The sequence below is a fragment of the Pelodiscus sinensis genome, chromosome 2, assembly GCF_052426305.1.
Source record: "Pelodiscus sinensis isolate ZL-2025 chromosome 2, ASM5242630v1, whole genome shotgun sequence".
Classification (NCBI taxonomy): Eukaryota; Metazoa; Chordata; order Testudines; family Trionychidae; genus Pelodiscus; species Pelodiscus sinensis.
Window position 1 is genome coordinate 179,079,706 of NC_143053.1, and position 18,473 is coordinate 179,098,178.

At 38.8% G+C, this 18,473-nt stretch overlaps 1 protein-coding gene across 4 annotated transcripts in view; it reads left to right on the forward strand.

Annotated features, from left to right (window-relative positions):
• The window catches only part of MYRIP (myosin VIIA and Rab interacting protein), a 340,763-nt gene that overhangs the window by 268,079 nt on the left and 54,211 nt on the right, over positions 1–18,473 (forward strand). For all 4 annotated transcript variants that reach the window (XM_006131818.4, XM_014577917.3, XM_006131820.4 and 1 more), the window contains 2 exons: positions 290–439; positions 14,124–14,301. In XM_006131818.4, coding sequence (XP_006131880.3) covers positions 290–439; positions 14,124–14,301 — 328 coding nt within the window. The remainder of the gene's footprint in view (positions 1–289; positions 440–14,123; positions 14,302–18,473) is intronic.

Consider the following 18,473-nt stretch of genomic DNA (forward strand, 5'->3'; position numbering starts at 1 on the left):
TAAATTCAATAGGAGTTAGGTGTGCTTTTGAAATCAATCCTGAGCATTTATTCTATGATTCCATACCAATATTTGTCTAGTTATGCATTCTTTTTCATAGAAAATATATACTTGGCTCCCAGATACAGATCACATTATAAATATCGTTGGTGGGGTATAGATTTCCATATTGTTTTATATCCACTCCAGTGTTCCTACAGATATCAGATAATGACTTCCCTTAACTCTCTTGTGTACTATGGCTCTAGCGGTACATTCCAATAATTTTTTTTTAATTTCAACCCTCTAGATTATAAGAAAGCAAAAAAGTAAAACTGAGCAGCCAGAGGCTGATTTTGATTGGCTGGAGTCCAGGAGCAATGGTCTGGCATCTGTTGCTGTTTCAGATCAGAGCATGCTGACTTTTCCAGGCAGTCGCAGGGGATCCTACACATTATGGGTGAGTGACCAAACTCAACATCTAAATGTTCTGCTGCAAGAAATTGGCAAATAGAGGTAATAGAGAAGGGTGTGCTGATTAGAATGATATATGCAAATACTCAAAGAATAAGCATTAAAACCAAAGAGTAAATGTTGTTTGCATACCACACACTGAGGAGATGTGGGGCCCTGACTGGATTCTGACTTACACTGGTGCAAATCAGAAGTTCCTCCATTGAAATTAATAGAGTTAGACCAGTGTAAGTGAATAATGTAAGTAACAGTCGCCTTCAAGAGAGGAAATCAGCTCCACAATCCCTGGTGGTTGGAGTACATGACTAGAAGTTAGCAATTATGGTCACAACCATTGTATTCTGTGCACTTCCTAGACAATCAAGGAAAGTGCTCTGTGCTCAGAGGAGCTCACATATTAAGAACAGATAGGGAAGTGTGCAGTAGTTAGGAAATAGGAACAACAGGGAAATATTTTCAGAGGGGAAGCTCTAGCTAAGACCTCTAATATAAGGTCCCCGAATGATTTCACATTAATGGAGGATCACTGTAATTGAGCTCTGCTCTGGCATAGCTCTTGACCACTTCTGAAACACTCCCCTTCTCTTCCAACATGATCTATGCATGAGTGTGGGTCTGCACAACCTCTGCCGGCTTTGTCAGTGAAGCTTTCCTCAGTACAAGAGGAATGTTCTTTTGGTCATTTTTGTTACATTTTTATCCTCTTGGCATTGATGTAGCAGGCCACAGAATGCAGGCCAGTGAGTGTTTTCATTATTGTCAGTCATAATCACACCAAACAGATGTTGTTGTTTCTGGATAGTAAATGTTCAGAGTCATTTAGAAAAGCATCAGTCTGGCACCGCTGCCCCCACTTTGTTTTTTCACAGGGTGGACATAGACTGTGTTCTAGAGTATCCTCTGGTCTTAGAGAAATGAACGAGTTTCAAGCCATTCTTTTCCAATGTATATACTACTGCTTTGTCCACTGAAGTCAATAGGATCAATTCCAGTGATTCCACTATGCTCTGGATCAGCCAGACACAGGATGGGTGTTTTAAGGCGTTAATATTGAGACTTTCTGTACACACTCTGATTGTGCAAAAAGATGCATACACAGTTGTATACCTACATTTTTTTCATTGCAGACATTGAGCCTATTTTGCAGTAGAGACCTTCTATTATATTTGGGATGGGGGGAGGAGGGAAGCAATTATTAATGTTTACCATTAAATCAAAACTTGTCTTAGCTTCAGTGGAAACAAGATTTGGTCCTTGCTGCTTTTTCTCTAAAATAAATGTTTGGAGATCGGTTTGCTATATTGTGATTCAGGTTAAATGTTAATTTCTTGTTTTGTGAGCTGTTAACACAAGCATAAATGCTAGTTTTTATTTTGTTTCCTAGCTCTCTAAACAAATAAACTAAACACAGCTGCAGAGTACCACTTAGTTTCTACCTTACGTTAAAGAGTGTTTTCTCCTCTTGCTTATTTTCTCAGCAAAATGTCCTTAGCACCTGCTAAGCAGAGAAGAAAATCTACACAGGCTACAATAGTAAGATTTTTGGTTATAGCAGAAAGAGAAAGTGGGTAAAATAAGCATCAGTATTTCCATTGGCTTGAACAGTGTGAATAGGTAGTGAAAGGTACATAGTACGCAGGAGAGAGACAGGACAGCTATTTTTGTGTAATGGAAAATGGGCAAATTACCAAAGGTGCAAAAAGTATTATCCCTAGTGTATGTAAGATTAATAAGACATTACATTTAGGTAGGATGATAGACTAGGTCACATACAGTTGCTTAGACAAATGGCATGCTACAGCAGAAGGCATTAAAAATCCACATTTTCCATCACAACACAGTTCACAGAGGGAAATTGTAGTCTTCAATACCACTGTGTGTTAAATGATGTGAAATACTGATATTTTAATGTCAAACATGGCATATGTCTGACCCATGTCTGCTGAAACTGCCACTGGGTGGTCTGCATGATCTCCCCAATTATACAAAATTGCTTGCTTCTAAATAATTGTTAGTTTAATTAAGTCGGCATTTTGTAGCTCCTATATAAATGGTGTATGAATACAGCCCAAACTATAAATCAAGGGTAACAGAGTAAACAGAAACAGGCTGTATGACAGAAGACTGTTTTGATTTTGGGAAAATGTGCTGCTCTCCCGATATATGAATTTTTAATAGTAACTGTTCTGAAATATTTTACTACAGTAATTGCTTAATTTGTGAATATAATGCAGTAACACTAGCTATAAAATACCTTCTTTCTTCCCAAATTTCCTCAGGGTCCCATGCCAATGTTAAGTTGCTGATATAATGCTGAATGTTGTCTTCCTTGAACCCCATAGAAAGAGCTAGATGATTCCATCTGTTTGTCATTAGCACAGTATAGAGCAATTACCATAAATGCAAAAAGTGTATTCATATTGTATGCCAAATTGATAAGACATTAAATTTAGTCAGGAGGGTAGATGTCAGGAATTTTGAACAATGGCAGGTTATACTGTATCCTTTCAATATTTTCAATTATTATAAATCACTGCAACTTAAACCAAACAACTATTTGGTGTATTGTACACTTACTTTAATTGATGAAATGCAGGCATCCCCGGGTGCTATACGTGCTCTTTATTTTATGACTACATTAATGCTAATGTAAACAGAAATTAATTCATATTTTAGAATATTTAAAACAGCTAAGAGTATGGGAAGGGGAAATATTTAGTTAAAATCCACACTATTGCTTCTTCCCAAGGAAAACAGAAATGTACCATTTAAGCTAACTTTCTGACTACAGTAATCAGAAGTTGAACTGTTGAAAATTGTGGTTCCATTTTGGTTCAAGTTCATCAACATGTACTAACTCTGGTTTGGTTCAGGTTCATACAGTAGGTTAGAGTAATGATTCAATGGCCATTTTAACCACTTTGAACTTGTTTGAGCTAGTTCACATACATTTCCTGCAGATTAGTTGGACACTCTTCTGTTTGCTTTGTAACATTGAGTAAAAGAATATAATGATACATATTTTTTCACTGTCAAAAATATTTGTTTAAACAAATTATTTGCGCACACTCCTAAAACATCCTTCAGAACTCAGTCATATTTAATCACTGAAATGACAAATTGAATTTCAGCACACAAAATGCCCTCTCTCCATTGTCTTGCAAAGGAGTAAGCCCTTAGTGGGGGGGGGGGGGGGAGGAAGGAAGTGTTTTGGGAGTTGTAGTTCCCTTCTCTGGGCAGTCCTTTACCTGGTCAAAACAGACAAGGTAACTACCAATCCCAGAACCTGTCTATCCCCTTTCTCTAATCTCTTTCAATGGCTGCCCAGATAGTTTAGTTTCCCCCACCCTGCTTTCCTCTGGAGTGGAGCAGAGAAGAGACCCTCAGCACACCCAAAAGACCCTCCCTCAGTGCCCAATTGTTGAACCTGGAAATTTGAATGTGTTACAAGTTTTTGGTTTTGGGGGCTTGGTTCCAGCTCACATACAATGAGACTCTGATGTTTTCAGTTCAGATTCATTTTCCAGATCACTCAAAAACCCTCTGTTAGCTGGTTTTAATTCCTCACAGGGAGGAATACAATGTACTGAGAGTTATTTATTTGTTTAAATTATTTATCTGAGGGGGGGGGGGGGGTAAGGGTCCATAAACCTAAAGACTGTACTTGGCTCTTAAACAAAACACTCATTGAAATCAGTGGAAGGTATAAGTGTTCAACACCTCTTAGCATTTGTCCCAAACATTGTACAAAGCAGTAAAACATTTCAAAGACAGTATAATGAAATGGCTCCTGTGTAGCATATATAACAGAGCAAAATAGCTGCCTTAAGCAAAAAAAAAAAAAAAAAAAAAAGGATTGCAAAGCAGGAGATATGCCAGCTAACATTAATTTCACATCTTTTAACTTCCATACACTGTAAAACATGCTATAGAAATACATGTACAATGTATTGTGTAAACATAAAAACACAGAAAATATAAACAATTTTAGACATAATGTGGCATCTCTTATTTAGAATAATTAAAACACATTCCAGAAAATGTTATATAGACATTCTCCCAACTAAATGGATGTTCCACTTACCTGAGAGCCAATCACCTGAATTTCAGAGTGTGGGCTCCTGTCAGTTTCCTCCCTATACCCTGGTCTATACTAGGGCTTTATTCCAAAATAACCCCCTTAGGTCGAATTAATAAGCAGAGCATCCACACTACTAAGCCTGTTGTTTTGAAATAATGAGCTGCTTATTTCAAAATCTGTACTCCCGGCTTTCCTCAAGGAATAACACTAATTTCAAAGTAGTTATTTCGAAATAGCAGTAGTGCGGTTCTGCTATTTCGAAATAACTACCATCTCAGAGTAGTCCAAACAAATTACTCCCCAATGCTTCCTGAGGCTCTAAGTTGAGGTAGCGCATCCACATTAACGGGGCCTGCCTCAGACTAATTTCAAGCTTCCCCATAGTGAGGACACGCTATTTCAATTTTGTTATTTCAGGAGTTGTTAAATTGATTTTAATTATTTTGAAATAGTTGCCTTGTATAGGCATGCCCTATGAAAGTCTGCAGCAGCACCTACTCCTCCCAGAAGCCCAGCACAGAAGATGACATTAACAGCAAATTACTTACTTTTGAAAAAGGGGATTTTACAAAAATAATTACAAGATCCTCATCTCTCAGTTAAAGGACTGTATCAGGTGAGGATTTTACCTGTTGGCTCTAGATGCAAAATAAGTGAGGGATGAGAAAATAAAATACAAGTGAATTTCATTTTCCTAGAATTAATTGAGAAGCGCTGGGGATATTTTTTTATCCTAATTTTAGTTGCCAAATAGATGAGGTATATTAAGTGATGAATAAACTACCCATTGCTGCTGCTGCTTTTTTTGGAGGGGGGAAAGGCGAAAAATTGGTATATTTTTATCTCACCTAGCAATATTCAGATAAATAAAAATAATCCTGTTGATCCCATGTAAATACATTCCAAAATATGCCCATAGAACATTAACCATTTATCCAGAAATTGTAAGAGCAGTTTTAAAAAGCTGATGTTACTTACACTGATGGTTCTTTTTATGACAAACCAGGATTCACTAGCATTTACTCTCCAGTAATGTTATATAAGTGAGCTTTATAAAGTATACATCTATATTCATTAAGAGCATGTCTACACAGCAAGGCTTAACTCAAAATAAGATATGCAAATTGAGCTACGCCAATTGCGTAGCTTATTTTGAAATGTCTTATTTAGAAATTGGGACTGTCTACACTGCACTTATTTTGAAACAAAGCACTCTTCCTCTGACTTCGCTTACTCCTCGTACAAGGAGAGTTACAGGAGTTAGAGTAAGAAGGCCTCCAGCTTGACAGTATTGCAACTGAGCTGTGTAACCCTACCCTAAGTGATAAGGAGGCATTGTGTGTAGATAGTCAGTGCCCCTTCAATTAAGAACCACATGTCTTACTTTTCCGGAATTCCCAATGGCCTAGTCGGTGCATAGAAAAAGCAGTTCCATTCAAATACAGTCAATTCAGTCCATCAAAAGGAACTATGGTAAGAGAAAGAAAATTGGAGTGAAGATGTGTCTGGGTTTTGTTGGTTTTTTCCCTAATTATATTCTTGCAGCAGATGCCACTAGACAGGATTTTACAGGAAAAGAGTAGACTCATCACAGCGAGGTGTCTGAAAATTTCTGTCAATAGAGAATCTTAGTTTCCAGTCTATGCCATATTGCACTATATGTCTATAGTGATTTGCATCTTGCAACAACCAAGGAAGGAAACATTATATGCCAGTCAAATAACTGAATGACATGTTTGGATATAGTGCCACCTGCTGATATATATGTGTATTGCACTGAATTAAGGTTGATGTACTTCAGAAAATTACTCCATTGTGGCTAAGAAGCTTTGCAGTTAGTTTTTTAAAAATGTAATCGGTAGTTATTGATCTGCTTGGAGAAACAGAACTTTTGGCTAAAAAAGAAAAAAGAACCATTTCTCTTTGTAGTTTGGCATGTTAGATGCATCAGCTGCTATTCAGCTGAGCCCACAGCAAAGAGCCCATTGCCATAGATCATGCAGACACTTTCTGCCTTTAATAGTTACGGATATTATAATTATTTATTTGTATTACTGTAGTAGGTAGATGTCCTAGTTATGGAGCAGGATTTCATTGCACTAGCTACTGTACAAACATCATCCAGTCTTTTGCCGTTAAAATCCAACTTTATACAGTGGGATACAATTTTTTAAAAGCACACAAGTTCAATTTTCAAAAATCGACATGGGGCCTAAATCTTATTGAAAATCAGCAGGGCTAAGGTCAGGTTTTAAAGGCATTTAGTTGCCTAAAAATACAGATAGGTGTCTACTAAGATTTTCCAAAGCTCGTACATGTTTAACTCCCGTAGGTGCCAACACCATTAAAAATCTGTCCCAAGTCACTTTTTTCAAAATAGGACTTACATGGGGGAGTTATGTGCATTACTGGAATGTGATTTCTAAAGCCCACTAATGTGTTCCTCATTAGTCAATCTGTGTAGACTCTGTAGGTTTCCGAGGGAACTTTAATATAGTGCTGTAATGCATGTACTAAACTCAAGTAACAATACTTGGCATGGGGATGCTGCAGGACCGAGGAGAAGGAATCTTATTCCTAGCTTGCAGAGTCACTTTACAGCCACTGCTGTAGATTCAAGGCTTCAGTAGCCTCTGCTTTGGGATACATCTCCCTTAGGTGGGGCACATAGCTAGTGGGTGCAGATATGTCCCGGTCTCCTTTCTGCATGTCTGTATAAGGAAACTACATGTCACACAAAGACATGAGCCCTTACCTCCTTATATTCCATCCCATTGTGTATAACAGTGTGGTTCATCTGTGGTCAATGGCATCTGTAAATAAATGCCTGACTAACAAGGTGCCCTTGGCATTAATTGTGGAGGAAACTAAAATAGATTCCAAATCATCCATGTCTTAGAACCAATATTACAGAAGCAGAATGAATTGACACATGCTCGAGCTAAATGACTGTTTCTGTGTTCTGAATGCTGAAGAAGCCATTCAGCTTTGAAGTACTTCTCAGCCAAATGTGTTCTGTTTTGTTCTCCTCTAAAGAGACGCATCTTTTCCCCCCTGTCTTCCTGCACTGGAGCTGAGTGATGACTCCTTTTTGTCTATAGCTGTCTGGGTTTCTAGTGCTTGCATCAGTGATTTTAAGTGTTACTCCTGTGGAACTTCTGTTTGTCCATATTTCAAAAACAAAAAAAACCAGTGCTGCAGTTCTGCCCTTCGCCCAACAGAGGGAGCTTTGATACCAGAAGAGTGGCAATTCCAGCAGAAAATCCAGTACCCTCAGAACCTTCAGAGCGGAGCTGAACCAGTGAATTTGCCAGACCGGGAGAGGTCAATGCTCTCCTGCTGGCCACTGGCCCCTACTCCCGGGGTCCCCTCCAGGCCATCTGCTCCAGCGACTCGGCTCCACTTCTGGTGCAGCATTGGTGCCAAATTCCCCAAGAGCAAACCTAAATTTTCCTGTTAGTGATCTGAATAAAACATAATCTTATTGCCTAGCGTCTAACCCCAGTCTGAAACTGACTTTAGCAACATGAAATAGCTTCATAAGGGCTTTTCGGCATGGAGTCACACCTTTTAATTGAGGAGTTAATTGGAGCTTTAAATGAAGCCTCATGGAGCGCTGGTTCTGCAGCAAGCTGTTGGGTCTCTGCTGGCCACCCTTCCCTTCACAGATTGGAATGTTGAATTAGGACATGATGGGTGGGGTGAACTTGTTCTCCTTTGAGCTGCATAAGGCCTTCTTCTGTCCTAGAGCCCTTTGAGATGCCTTATGCACCACTTAAGTCCATATCAGCCCTACTTCAAGAATTTAAATGGTGAGAAGGCCATGTGCTGGGTGTTTGCTGAGGAATTCATTTCTCCCTCCTGGGGGAGGGGGAAAGAGAGAGAGAGAGTTGTGAATATGGGCATGGCTGTAATTGTGTGATAAGCACCACCATTTTTCAAGGAAGTAATGTTCCTCAGGCATTTTTTTTTTTTTTTTTTTTTTTGCACTGCCTCTAGACATTTATAGAACAGCCATGGCTTTAAGTTTCTTTGGACAGCTAATTCATTGCTCTGCTCAAATGCAAATACAGCAAAGGCGAATTGGGAAAGATCACAGAAGCCAAAGAAAATCAAGGGCTGGGAAAAATGACAAAATAATACTTTTCTGTTCTTTTTAGAACAGTCTTGTAGTTTTGTGTTTATTCCCAGTTGGATTTATCTGAATCTGGTTCCAAGGTGCCCTGAAAGGAAATGCTTTTGTCTGAACTTTGGCTGTTCCAGATAAACAAGTGAAAATTAAATGGCTGTATAGATTGGCTTCACTTTGCCACAAAACCCCACTAACAAGGTTTAGATTGAAAAAAATCTGCACATAGGTCCTTGCAGACTGGAAGGCTCATGTTACTATTCCTTTTTTTAAATTTTAGTATTTCTCTTCAGGAAAATTCAGTGTATATTGTCGATGAATTAATGGGCAAGGAAAGCCTTAAAAATATAATTTTGCTTTGATGATCTGGGAGGCCATCTCTAGGAATTGAGTTAAGGCTCTCATGTGTTATGCCGACCAGATCTCCAAAGAAAAATTCATCAATCATCTGTCTTGGTAGTGAACCAAACTATTTGTTAAATTACTTATTTAATCAGTGAAGTCGATACAGGGAAGGTATAACTGCTTAATTTGTTAGCCTGTCTCCAGATGATGACGCACATAGTTTGGCCATATAGCATTGTTGATCGAAGATTCGATTCTTTTGGTGCTATGACATTATGCTTGGCAAACTGGTAAAAATTTTACTGGGGAAAACATTCTATCACCACAATACGTGGTTTCTATGCTAGGATTTACTGGTGTATCTATACTAATATAGCTGTTCTAGTAAACCCATTCAAGATGTGCTCAGAATAAAAACCTACCTAGAAAGACATTTATCTTAAGTGAGAAAAGATCAGGGATCAGCACACACTGTTTTGAATTCTGGTCTATATAGGTTGTTGTACAACTCCCATCACTGTAACAGCTGAGTGATTTTACGTATTTTACATATCTCCATATATGGTCATTCACTGTTAACAGCTGCTTCCCAAAGACATTTTTGTCTTACTGAAAATTAAATTTCATACAAGCTGCTCCATTTGGCTTAATTATTATTTTTGGTGTTACTCTTCTTCCTGTACTGCAGCTGCTCAGATATTATTTGGGGATTAATAGAGTAGTTTAAATTGCTGCAGATTATACATCTGCTTCTGTGATTTTATTATCAATATTTGAGTTTTCATTTAGGATTTAGAAATAAGTGAACTTGATGCACTGAAATATTGCATAAAATACTGTGCTGACAATCCTTTTGAATAAAATGAAAGCTTAGTTGTTTTCTTACTACAAAGCTGGTTTAATATTTTTTAACTTTTAAAACAGATGAACTGATTATATTTGGCTCTAAATTTCTGCTATTATTGATGCTTATCACTGTGTTATCTATTTTTATCTATCAGGAATTTGTAGTATGGGGTGATGGAGCATTAAAAACAATGGTACAACCACTAAGACAATCTCACATACAAAAAAAGACATACTTTCTTAGATATGCAAGTATTGTGTAGAGTTAATATTTTAATTTTTTAATACCTTTTCCATGCTTCAGAGTAGTTTCCTTTAATTAAAAAATATATTTCCTTAGCCCAGCTTTTTATAATTCAGCATAAGCTAATCTTACTTGTATTCTACATACAGATGCAGTGGCACACGTTTATTTTCACATGTTCCAGATTTTTGTAATAGATGTAAATGCCAGTCAGTGTAGCTCACAGGTTCTTTATATCATGTTATCAATTGGGGTCTATTAACACGTGCCATTGAGCTGAAACTATAAGCTCCAGTGTATCATACTAGAACTTGTTACTTCTGCCAATGTAGAGCCCCAATATTACAAGGCCATTACAATTATACAGACGGTTGAACTCTAGGACAGTAATTCTGGCATTTTCCCAGATCCTCAGAATCCTGAAGCCCCACTAATCCCTTCTTGCTTGGTTCAGTGCCTTTTTACTAATTCCCTTCTGAAATCATAGAACTAAGCCAAGAGTACTGAATGATCCATAATTACTTCCTCTGGCATGGGGGAATCCCTCTGGTGTAAGGATACATCCAGCAGCGGCCTGAGGCGGGCTGTGGCAGCTGGTGCCCCAGGCAGAACGTGCAATCAGCACCCCTGCCTGCACAGCCGTCAATGGGCCATCAGTGGGGGGACGTAATCATCGGGCACCCCGGATGCCCCATGACGTCATCATCGGGCGCTGTTGAAGGCGGCGCTCTAGGTGACGGCCGCGTCGGCCTCTATAGCCACAGGCCACCCTTGGATACATCTGTCAAGAGGGGATGTGGCCAGTGAAACAGTATTTGGTAATCCCTAGTCAGCATAGTGTCTCCCATAAGGCTGCTACAAACCAATGAGACTTAGACCAGCACTGATGCTGCCCTGGGGGTGAATTGGAGTGGGGTAGAATAAGTAAACTTTGCCACCTCAGCTGTGCGAGGCAGATCTCTGATAAAGCTGAGGTTCTGTCCCTTTCAGATTAATAACTTTGGTCAAGTATTTGTACATGAAAAATCCCAAGCCCTAAAAATGTCACCACTCCTTGTATAAAGATGCCACAGATCATTGACGCAACCTTGTAGACCAGCGGTTCCCAACCTCTTCCAGATGGGGATCCATTTTGACCAATTATCACCTCTAATATCATTAGCTCACAGACATTTACCTCTCCTCCTCATCCCCCTTCTGTTCTGAAATTTGATTTGTCCTTTTCATATGTGTTCATTTTTTTTGATTGTATCCTTTGGTATATATGGTTGTGCCAGTTTTCTTCCACTATTTGATCTGAGGAAGTGGGTCTGGCCCACGAAAGCTCATCGCCTAATAAACCATCTTGTTAGTCTTTAAAGTGCTACATAGTCCTGTCTTTTGTTTCAGCTACACCAGACTAACACGGCTACTTGTCTATCACTAAAAACATTCTGTAATTGGAAGCAAAATTACCTATTAAAATTATGTAGCTAAATGATATCAACTGATAATGAACAAAATTTTCAAATTCAGTGCCTGAATTTAGGTTGCTTTATCCACATTTCTGCACCTAATAAGTGGCCTGATTTAAGAGGCGCTGAGCACTGTGCAATCCCTGGGAGCTGCAGGCACTCACCATCTCTGAAAATGAGACAAAATGTGGATGCCTAAATATAGACACATAAACCTAACTTTAGGCATTCAGGTTCTAACATTTCCAGCAGAGTGCCTTGGTATCCCACCAGCCCCCTGAGAGGGTTTGGGTTTTTTTTTTTTCCAAAAATTAAGACAGTATTTAACAGCGATGCCTCTGGTGGAAGAAGCGGGGCTAAGGGCAGCCAACTCTCAGCACTTCCTGGACCTCAACTCTCACACACCCTGCTCCTGTCTGAAGCACATGGCATGGCACTCCTGCTTCCCCAGGCAGCCCTATCAGCCACCTGGAGTGCGATCACGTGGCACTGTGGCGGTGATTTAGAGGGCTCAGGACTCGAGGTGTCGCTGCTGCCATGGCAGCCAACCTCAGACCCCTTTGAATCACCGGGCCCCCAGGGCAGTTGCTCCCTTTTCCCCTCCCCCATCAGCAGGCCAGGGGCCCTCACTCGACCCCACTGTTGTATAATGCCATTCTCTGGCAGTAGCTAAACCTGCTTATATTGTTCCTAGCTAAACCACTTTCCCCACAGAAATGGACGCTCTGTTCCATCTCAGTAGTACCTTGGCTCATAACTTATATTCCCTTTGAATGGTTTACTATAACAGCCCCTGTGTTAGAAATGGGGAGCAAATACAGTATAGGAATGTGTGGGCTCCATTGGCTGGGCACAATAAAACAGATCTACTCTTGGATTGTGTGAATTCCCTGCAGGCAGAAGAATCCCAAAATTAAAGCTGCTTGAGTTTCAAGTTTATTTTGGCTTTTCTGGGATTTTTTTTCTCATTTTTTTAACCTGTTAAATTTGGCACTACTGGGAACAATAGATCAGCATGTTCTGTATCATTGGTATGGGTTCATCCCTGGCTAACACATAAGTAAACTGATGCTTTCAAGCAACATGCCCAGACTTATACATTATCACTGCTTCACCTTGTTAACTACTTATAGTCTTGTGCATAGAAATACAAACAAGTCCTGCCAGCCTTAGAGGAAGCAATAGCATTTGAAAGGTTTATAAACAAACTGTCCAAACCTCAAAATGTTATTCTGAACTAATCCATTTCCATTCTCAAGCTATTTCCATTCCCTGCACATCTTTGACGTGCACTTATCCAAGTATCAGAATATTTATATTTACTGCTAATTAGAATGAATGAGGGCTGTCTAGTAAGTACCTCACTTTGTATTATTTTATTATTAACATTTGCACCGTAAAATGATAAAAAACCCACAAATGGTATTTTTCAGTTGACCTCATGCAAGTATAGTAGTGTAATCACTTTATCGTGAAAGTTGAAATTACAAGTGTAGATTTATTTTAAATTTTTTTTGGTTACATGACTGCACTCAAAACCAAAACCATGTAAAACTGTAGTCTACAAGTGTGCTCAGTCCTACTTCATGTTCAGCCATTCGGTCAGAAAAACAAGTTTGTTTACATTTATAGGAGATACTGCTATCTGCTTCTTATTTACAGTGTCACGTGAAGGGGAGAACAGGCATTTGCATGGCATTTTTGTAGCTGGCATTGCAAGGTATTTGTGTCCTCTGTGCTAAATATTCATAGGGCCCTTCGTGCTTCGGCCACCATTCCAGAGGACATGTTTCCATGCTGATGATGCTTGTTAAAAAATGTGTTCATTAAATTTGTCACTGAACTCCTTGGGGGAGAACTATATATCTCCTATTTGGTTTTACCCACATTCTGCCATATATTTCATGTTATAGAAGTCTTGGATGATGACCCAGCACATGTTTTGTTTTAAAAACACTTTCACAGCAGAGTTGACAAAATACAAAGAAGGCACCAGTGTGAGGTTTCTAAAAATAGCTACAGCACTCAGCCCAGGTTCAAGAATCTGAAGTGTTGTCCTAAATCTGAGAGAGATGAAGTATGGAGCATGCTTTCAGAAGTCTTAAAAAGGAGCAACACAGTGATGCGGAAACTACAGAACCTAAACCACCAAAAAAAAAAAATTTGCCTTCTGTTGGTGGCATTTGACTCACTTGATTAAAATTAACTAGCATTGATCTGTTCTGCTTTGGATTGTTATTGAGCAGAACCCACCATCTGCATGGACGCATGTCCTCTGGAATGATGCATAAAGGAACTCGTGAATCTTTAGTGCATCTGGCACATATACCTTGAGATGCCATCTACAACAGCATCATGTGAACATCTGTTCTTACTTTCAGCTGGCACTGTAAACAAGAAGCAGGCAGCATTATCTTCTGTAAATGGTAACCAAACTTGCATGTCTGAACGATTGTCTGATCAAGAAATAGAACCTGAATTTTTTAAATTGCTTGACAGCCCTAGAATTAATTTTTCAATAGTTGGCTACTGCTATTTTTAGATATTGTTCTTTGAATTTTATTTCAACAGAGGTCTCAGTCTGCATTTTCTCTGACTAGTGAAGAGACACCAAGCCAAGATCTGGACCTAGCATCTTCTATGCCTGAGATTCTTTGGAGACAGCAGAAAGGCCTAATCAGAAGACAGAGGGAACACAAATTGTCTGCATTGCCCAGCTGGAAAAGTGTGGACAGACTGAATGAAACAAGTAAGTATTTATATTAGCAGTATGATACTTTATTCTGTTATTCCTGTTGAGCAAATTAAACTTGAAGTAAGAGACCCGGTCCTTCTATTGAATTCAGTGGCAAAACTTCCATTGACTTCAGTGGGAGCAGAGTCAATGTTAAAAACAAAATAAGATACTAAATTTATGATACTTAAATGACAGTAATCGAGCAATGGAATTAATTATTTTATTGCTAGTTTTCCCCTGAATAAGGACTTGACAATTTGGCCCTTGGTACGTAAAATAACAATAAAGTATTAGTGAGCTAATGTAATACTTATTGCTGTGTAAAGTTCTGTTCCAAATAACTTGTTCTCATTCATATAGAAAGTGTTATTCTTATGGGTTGAATTCCTGTCCAAAGCCTGGATTCAGCAAAGCATTTAAATGTACTTAAATTTAAGCACCCACTTAAATCCCACTGACATCAACTACACAGTTATTTAGTACTTGACAATTATTTAACCATCACTTAGTGACAAGTTGATACAGTTATTTTGGCAGGGGCCTTTGCTCTGACAAGTTCCTGTCTGTCATCTGAGTTCACAGCTGAGATAAAACACAGCTGTCCTGTAGAGTCTATTTTATATTTAATAAGTATTGCATTAACTTGTGCAGTAAACCTACCTAGTTTAGCAGCTTTTCATTAAAACACCCAACTTGCAAGAGGATCCCAACTAACAGCTGAATATGCTAGTAGCAAAAAACCAACAGTCTGATTCCCCACTGCCATGTACCTCCATTAGTTATTAAATCCATGAAAAGTGATTGTAAAACTCAACCACCGTCAGTTAGTAGTGTTTACATCTACTTTGCAACAACTTTGTACAGATGTAAATGCTGTACCAGGGACCAGGCAGCAGTGAAACAAGCTCTGAATTTTCATATACAAATTTAAATGATCAGTTTCACGCTGAGAGAATTTTTCTGGCCATTCTCATTTGTCCATAAATAATTTATAATGTAAGGCACTGTGACTACGCAATTTGTGCTTAATATCTTTTTTCTGTCAGGCAACTGCCTTTTGCTTTATGTCAGAGGTTTCTAATAAGCCACATTTGACATCATTAGCTAGAGAGAGAGAGAATCAATGCTGCTTTTTGTTAGTAACTTCTCTGTACGTTGTTGCCTTCTCCAGCTATTGCACTAACTTACTTCACCTTTCTAATCAACAAAAATAAATGTTAACAAATTCAGCTCTGCTGCAAGCAGTATCTACTCAAAACAAAGGAGCATGAACTTCTGTGTATGTTTTGGGAAAATGGGCAGAAGTACAACTAGATTGTACTGATACTGAATTGTTGAGGTTCCCCTGAGACACATTTGGTCCTGCAAGAACTGCGTTCAACACCAGACTCATCACTCAGGATTCTTTATTTGTTGATTAGGCTCAAGTGTAGAAAGGGGTATAGGGCATACCACACATCCAAAGTTACAAACAAACCTCTCTCTTCATGTGCATGTACGCATTCTGTTGCCTTTACTACACATTGCATCACATGTTTTGGTATTGACATGGTCATTTGGGTATGTCTGCACAGCAACATTATTTCAAAATAGCTTAGTCCACTTCTACACAACAGGCAGTTATTTCAAAATAATATCAAAATGCTGTCAAGTTGGAGGACTTCTTACTCCAATTCTTGTAACCCTCATTGTATGAGGAGTAGGGGAAGTTGGAGGAAGAGTGCTCTATTTCAAAATAAGTGCTGTGTAGACACTTCCAATTTCAAAATAAGCTACACAATTGATGTAGCTCAATTTGCGTAGCTTATTTCGAGCTCTGAATAGGAATCAATCCCTGTACAGCACTTCTTGTCACTGAACAACTTACTTGTTACCTCATTTTACCTTTCAGGCTTATTCACCATTACCTTGTCCATTGATAGTGGTTCTCTGGCTGTTCCCCCTTACGTTAGGTAGAACAAAGACATCCTGTTTTTAGTCTATTGATCCATTTACTTTCCTAATACTGTGTCCTAAGAAACAAAGCCAATCACTCATGTCAGGACTAGAATACATTCCACTGCTTTTATTTATACATACATACATACATACATACATATATATATATATTGACACACACACACACACACACACACACACAGGGCTTGACGAACGGCAGAACGGCAGCAAAAACCGCTCGCCAGACCCGTACTGAACATGTGCAAGAGCCGCATTGCGCATGCGCGCACCGCGAATGAACGGGGCGCGCGGCTGAAATCTACTCGCCATGGGCGAGTAGATTGTATTGTTTGTTGAGCCTTGTGTGTGTGTGTGTGTGTGTGTGTGTGTGTGTGTGTGTATATATATATATATATATATATATATATATATATATATATATATATATATATATATATATATATTTTACCGTCACTTTTATTTGCATTTTTTATTTTCTATTCTTTCTTTTTTAAGTTAATACCCAGCAGCACATTTTTAAGACCACGGTAGTTGTAATTATTTGAAATACTATTAACACGAGGACTAAAGTACGAAATCTCACCTTCTGTGATATATCTCACAGTGTAAGCTTACTTTGCCTTTAAAACATATTTTTTATAATATTAATTTTGCTTTTATTTTAATTACATTTTTTTAAAAAACTGGTACAATATATCTAAAAATATGTAGTACCATAAGAAATATAGTTGAACAGAACAGAGGCTAATTAAAATAAAATTCTCTGTTCCATACCAGAAATACTTTTTTTTAGCCACCACACAATACTTGTCAGCATCACCAGTTTGTACTTTACCAACATCCCAGTTTCTTAAGCCTACTGTGCAGTTTGGAGACTGTTCCCTCAGGCTGTGTCCAGACTCAGGGGTTTTTTCGGGAAAAGTAGCCTTTTCCCGAAAAACTTCCCCTGCGTCCAGACTCAAGCCGCGTTCTTTCGAAATTAATTTGAAAGAACGCGGCTTTTCTTTCGATGGCAGTAAACCTCAATTTACGAGGAAGAACGCCTTCTTTCGAAAGTTCCTCTTTCGAAAGAAGGCGTTCTTCAATGTAAATAGGGCTTCTTCGAAAGAGAGCATCCAGACTCACTGGATGCTTTCTTTCGAAAAAGCAAGCCGCTTTTTCGAAATTTCTCCGTGCAGTCTAGACGCTCTCTTTCGAAAGAGGCTCTCTTTCGAAAGAGGCTTGCAGTCTAGACATAGCCTCAGAGTGATCCCACGTACAGGTAATTCTGTCTGTAAGATATTATACCTGAATATGGTCCCCAGAAGCAAACAGCAGTACAAATCTGTGACCTTCCAGACCTTGCATTGTCTTGCTACAGTATTTGAGGAGGGAAAACAATCTTCTACCACACCATGTAGTTAGCTTGGTTTCACTTATACCTTTATGGTATTGGATCGTGGTTATTTTTCTTACTTTGCACCAAAAGGTGTCACTTCTTTTGTACCAAATTTTCAACTTTTCAATAGTAGTAAGACAGGGCAAGTTTTCTCAGTTTATATTTAGCCAATCCCATCATGAGATTTAGATCTTCAAAAATTGATTTTTTTGGCAAGAAGCATAATTACTTCCTGAGACACTAACTCAGTTTCTTTCAAGTCCCGTACACTCGGCCAACACCAGTTGCCCCAGAGATGGAGCTGGCTCCTGTATTAGTAAGGCACAATACGGGATGCCCTGCAGGTAAGGTGGTCGGGTGGTTTCTGGAGTGGCCGAGGGAATAGGGCATTTGCCTGGGGGAGCGCAGGGTGGTGGGCTTGAACCCTCCCCTCCCTTCCCGCCATTCTCCTTCCCCCCCACCAACACCAGCCTCCCAAGGGATGGAGCAGGCAATGGCATTAGGATTTCAATAGTATTAAGATTTGGGAATGAAATAGGCCAAACAGATATAAATAAACAAACAAAAAGCCTGCTAGATATTGTAAGTTTAATTACCATTTTGTTAGTGGAATATTCTGGAGTTTGTTTTGCTTTAGTTTTTATTTGTCATTTTGTTTATGTCCCAAGAGAAAATTCTTCCAAAACTTAAAGTATAGCTACTATATGGTATATTTTATTCCATAATTATATGTTCGGGGGGGGGGGAAGTGTCAAATAACATTCGTAATCTTGAGTTCCATATATTTATAAACATAAATTAAGGGAAGAAAACAAGATGCATAAAAATAATATATTTTAAATGTAAC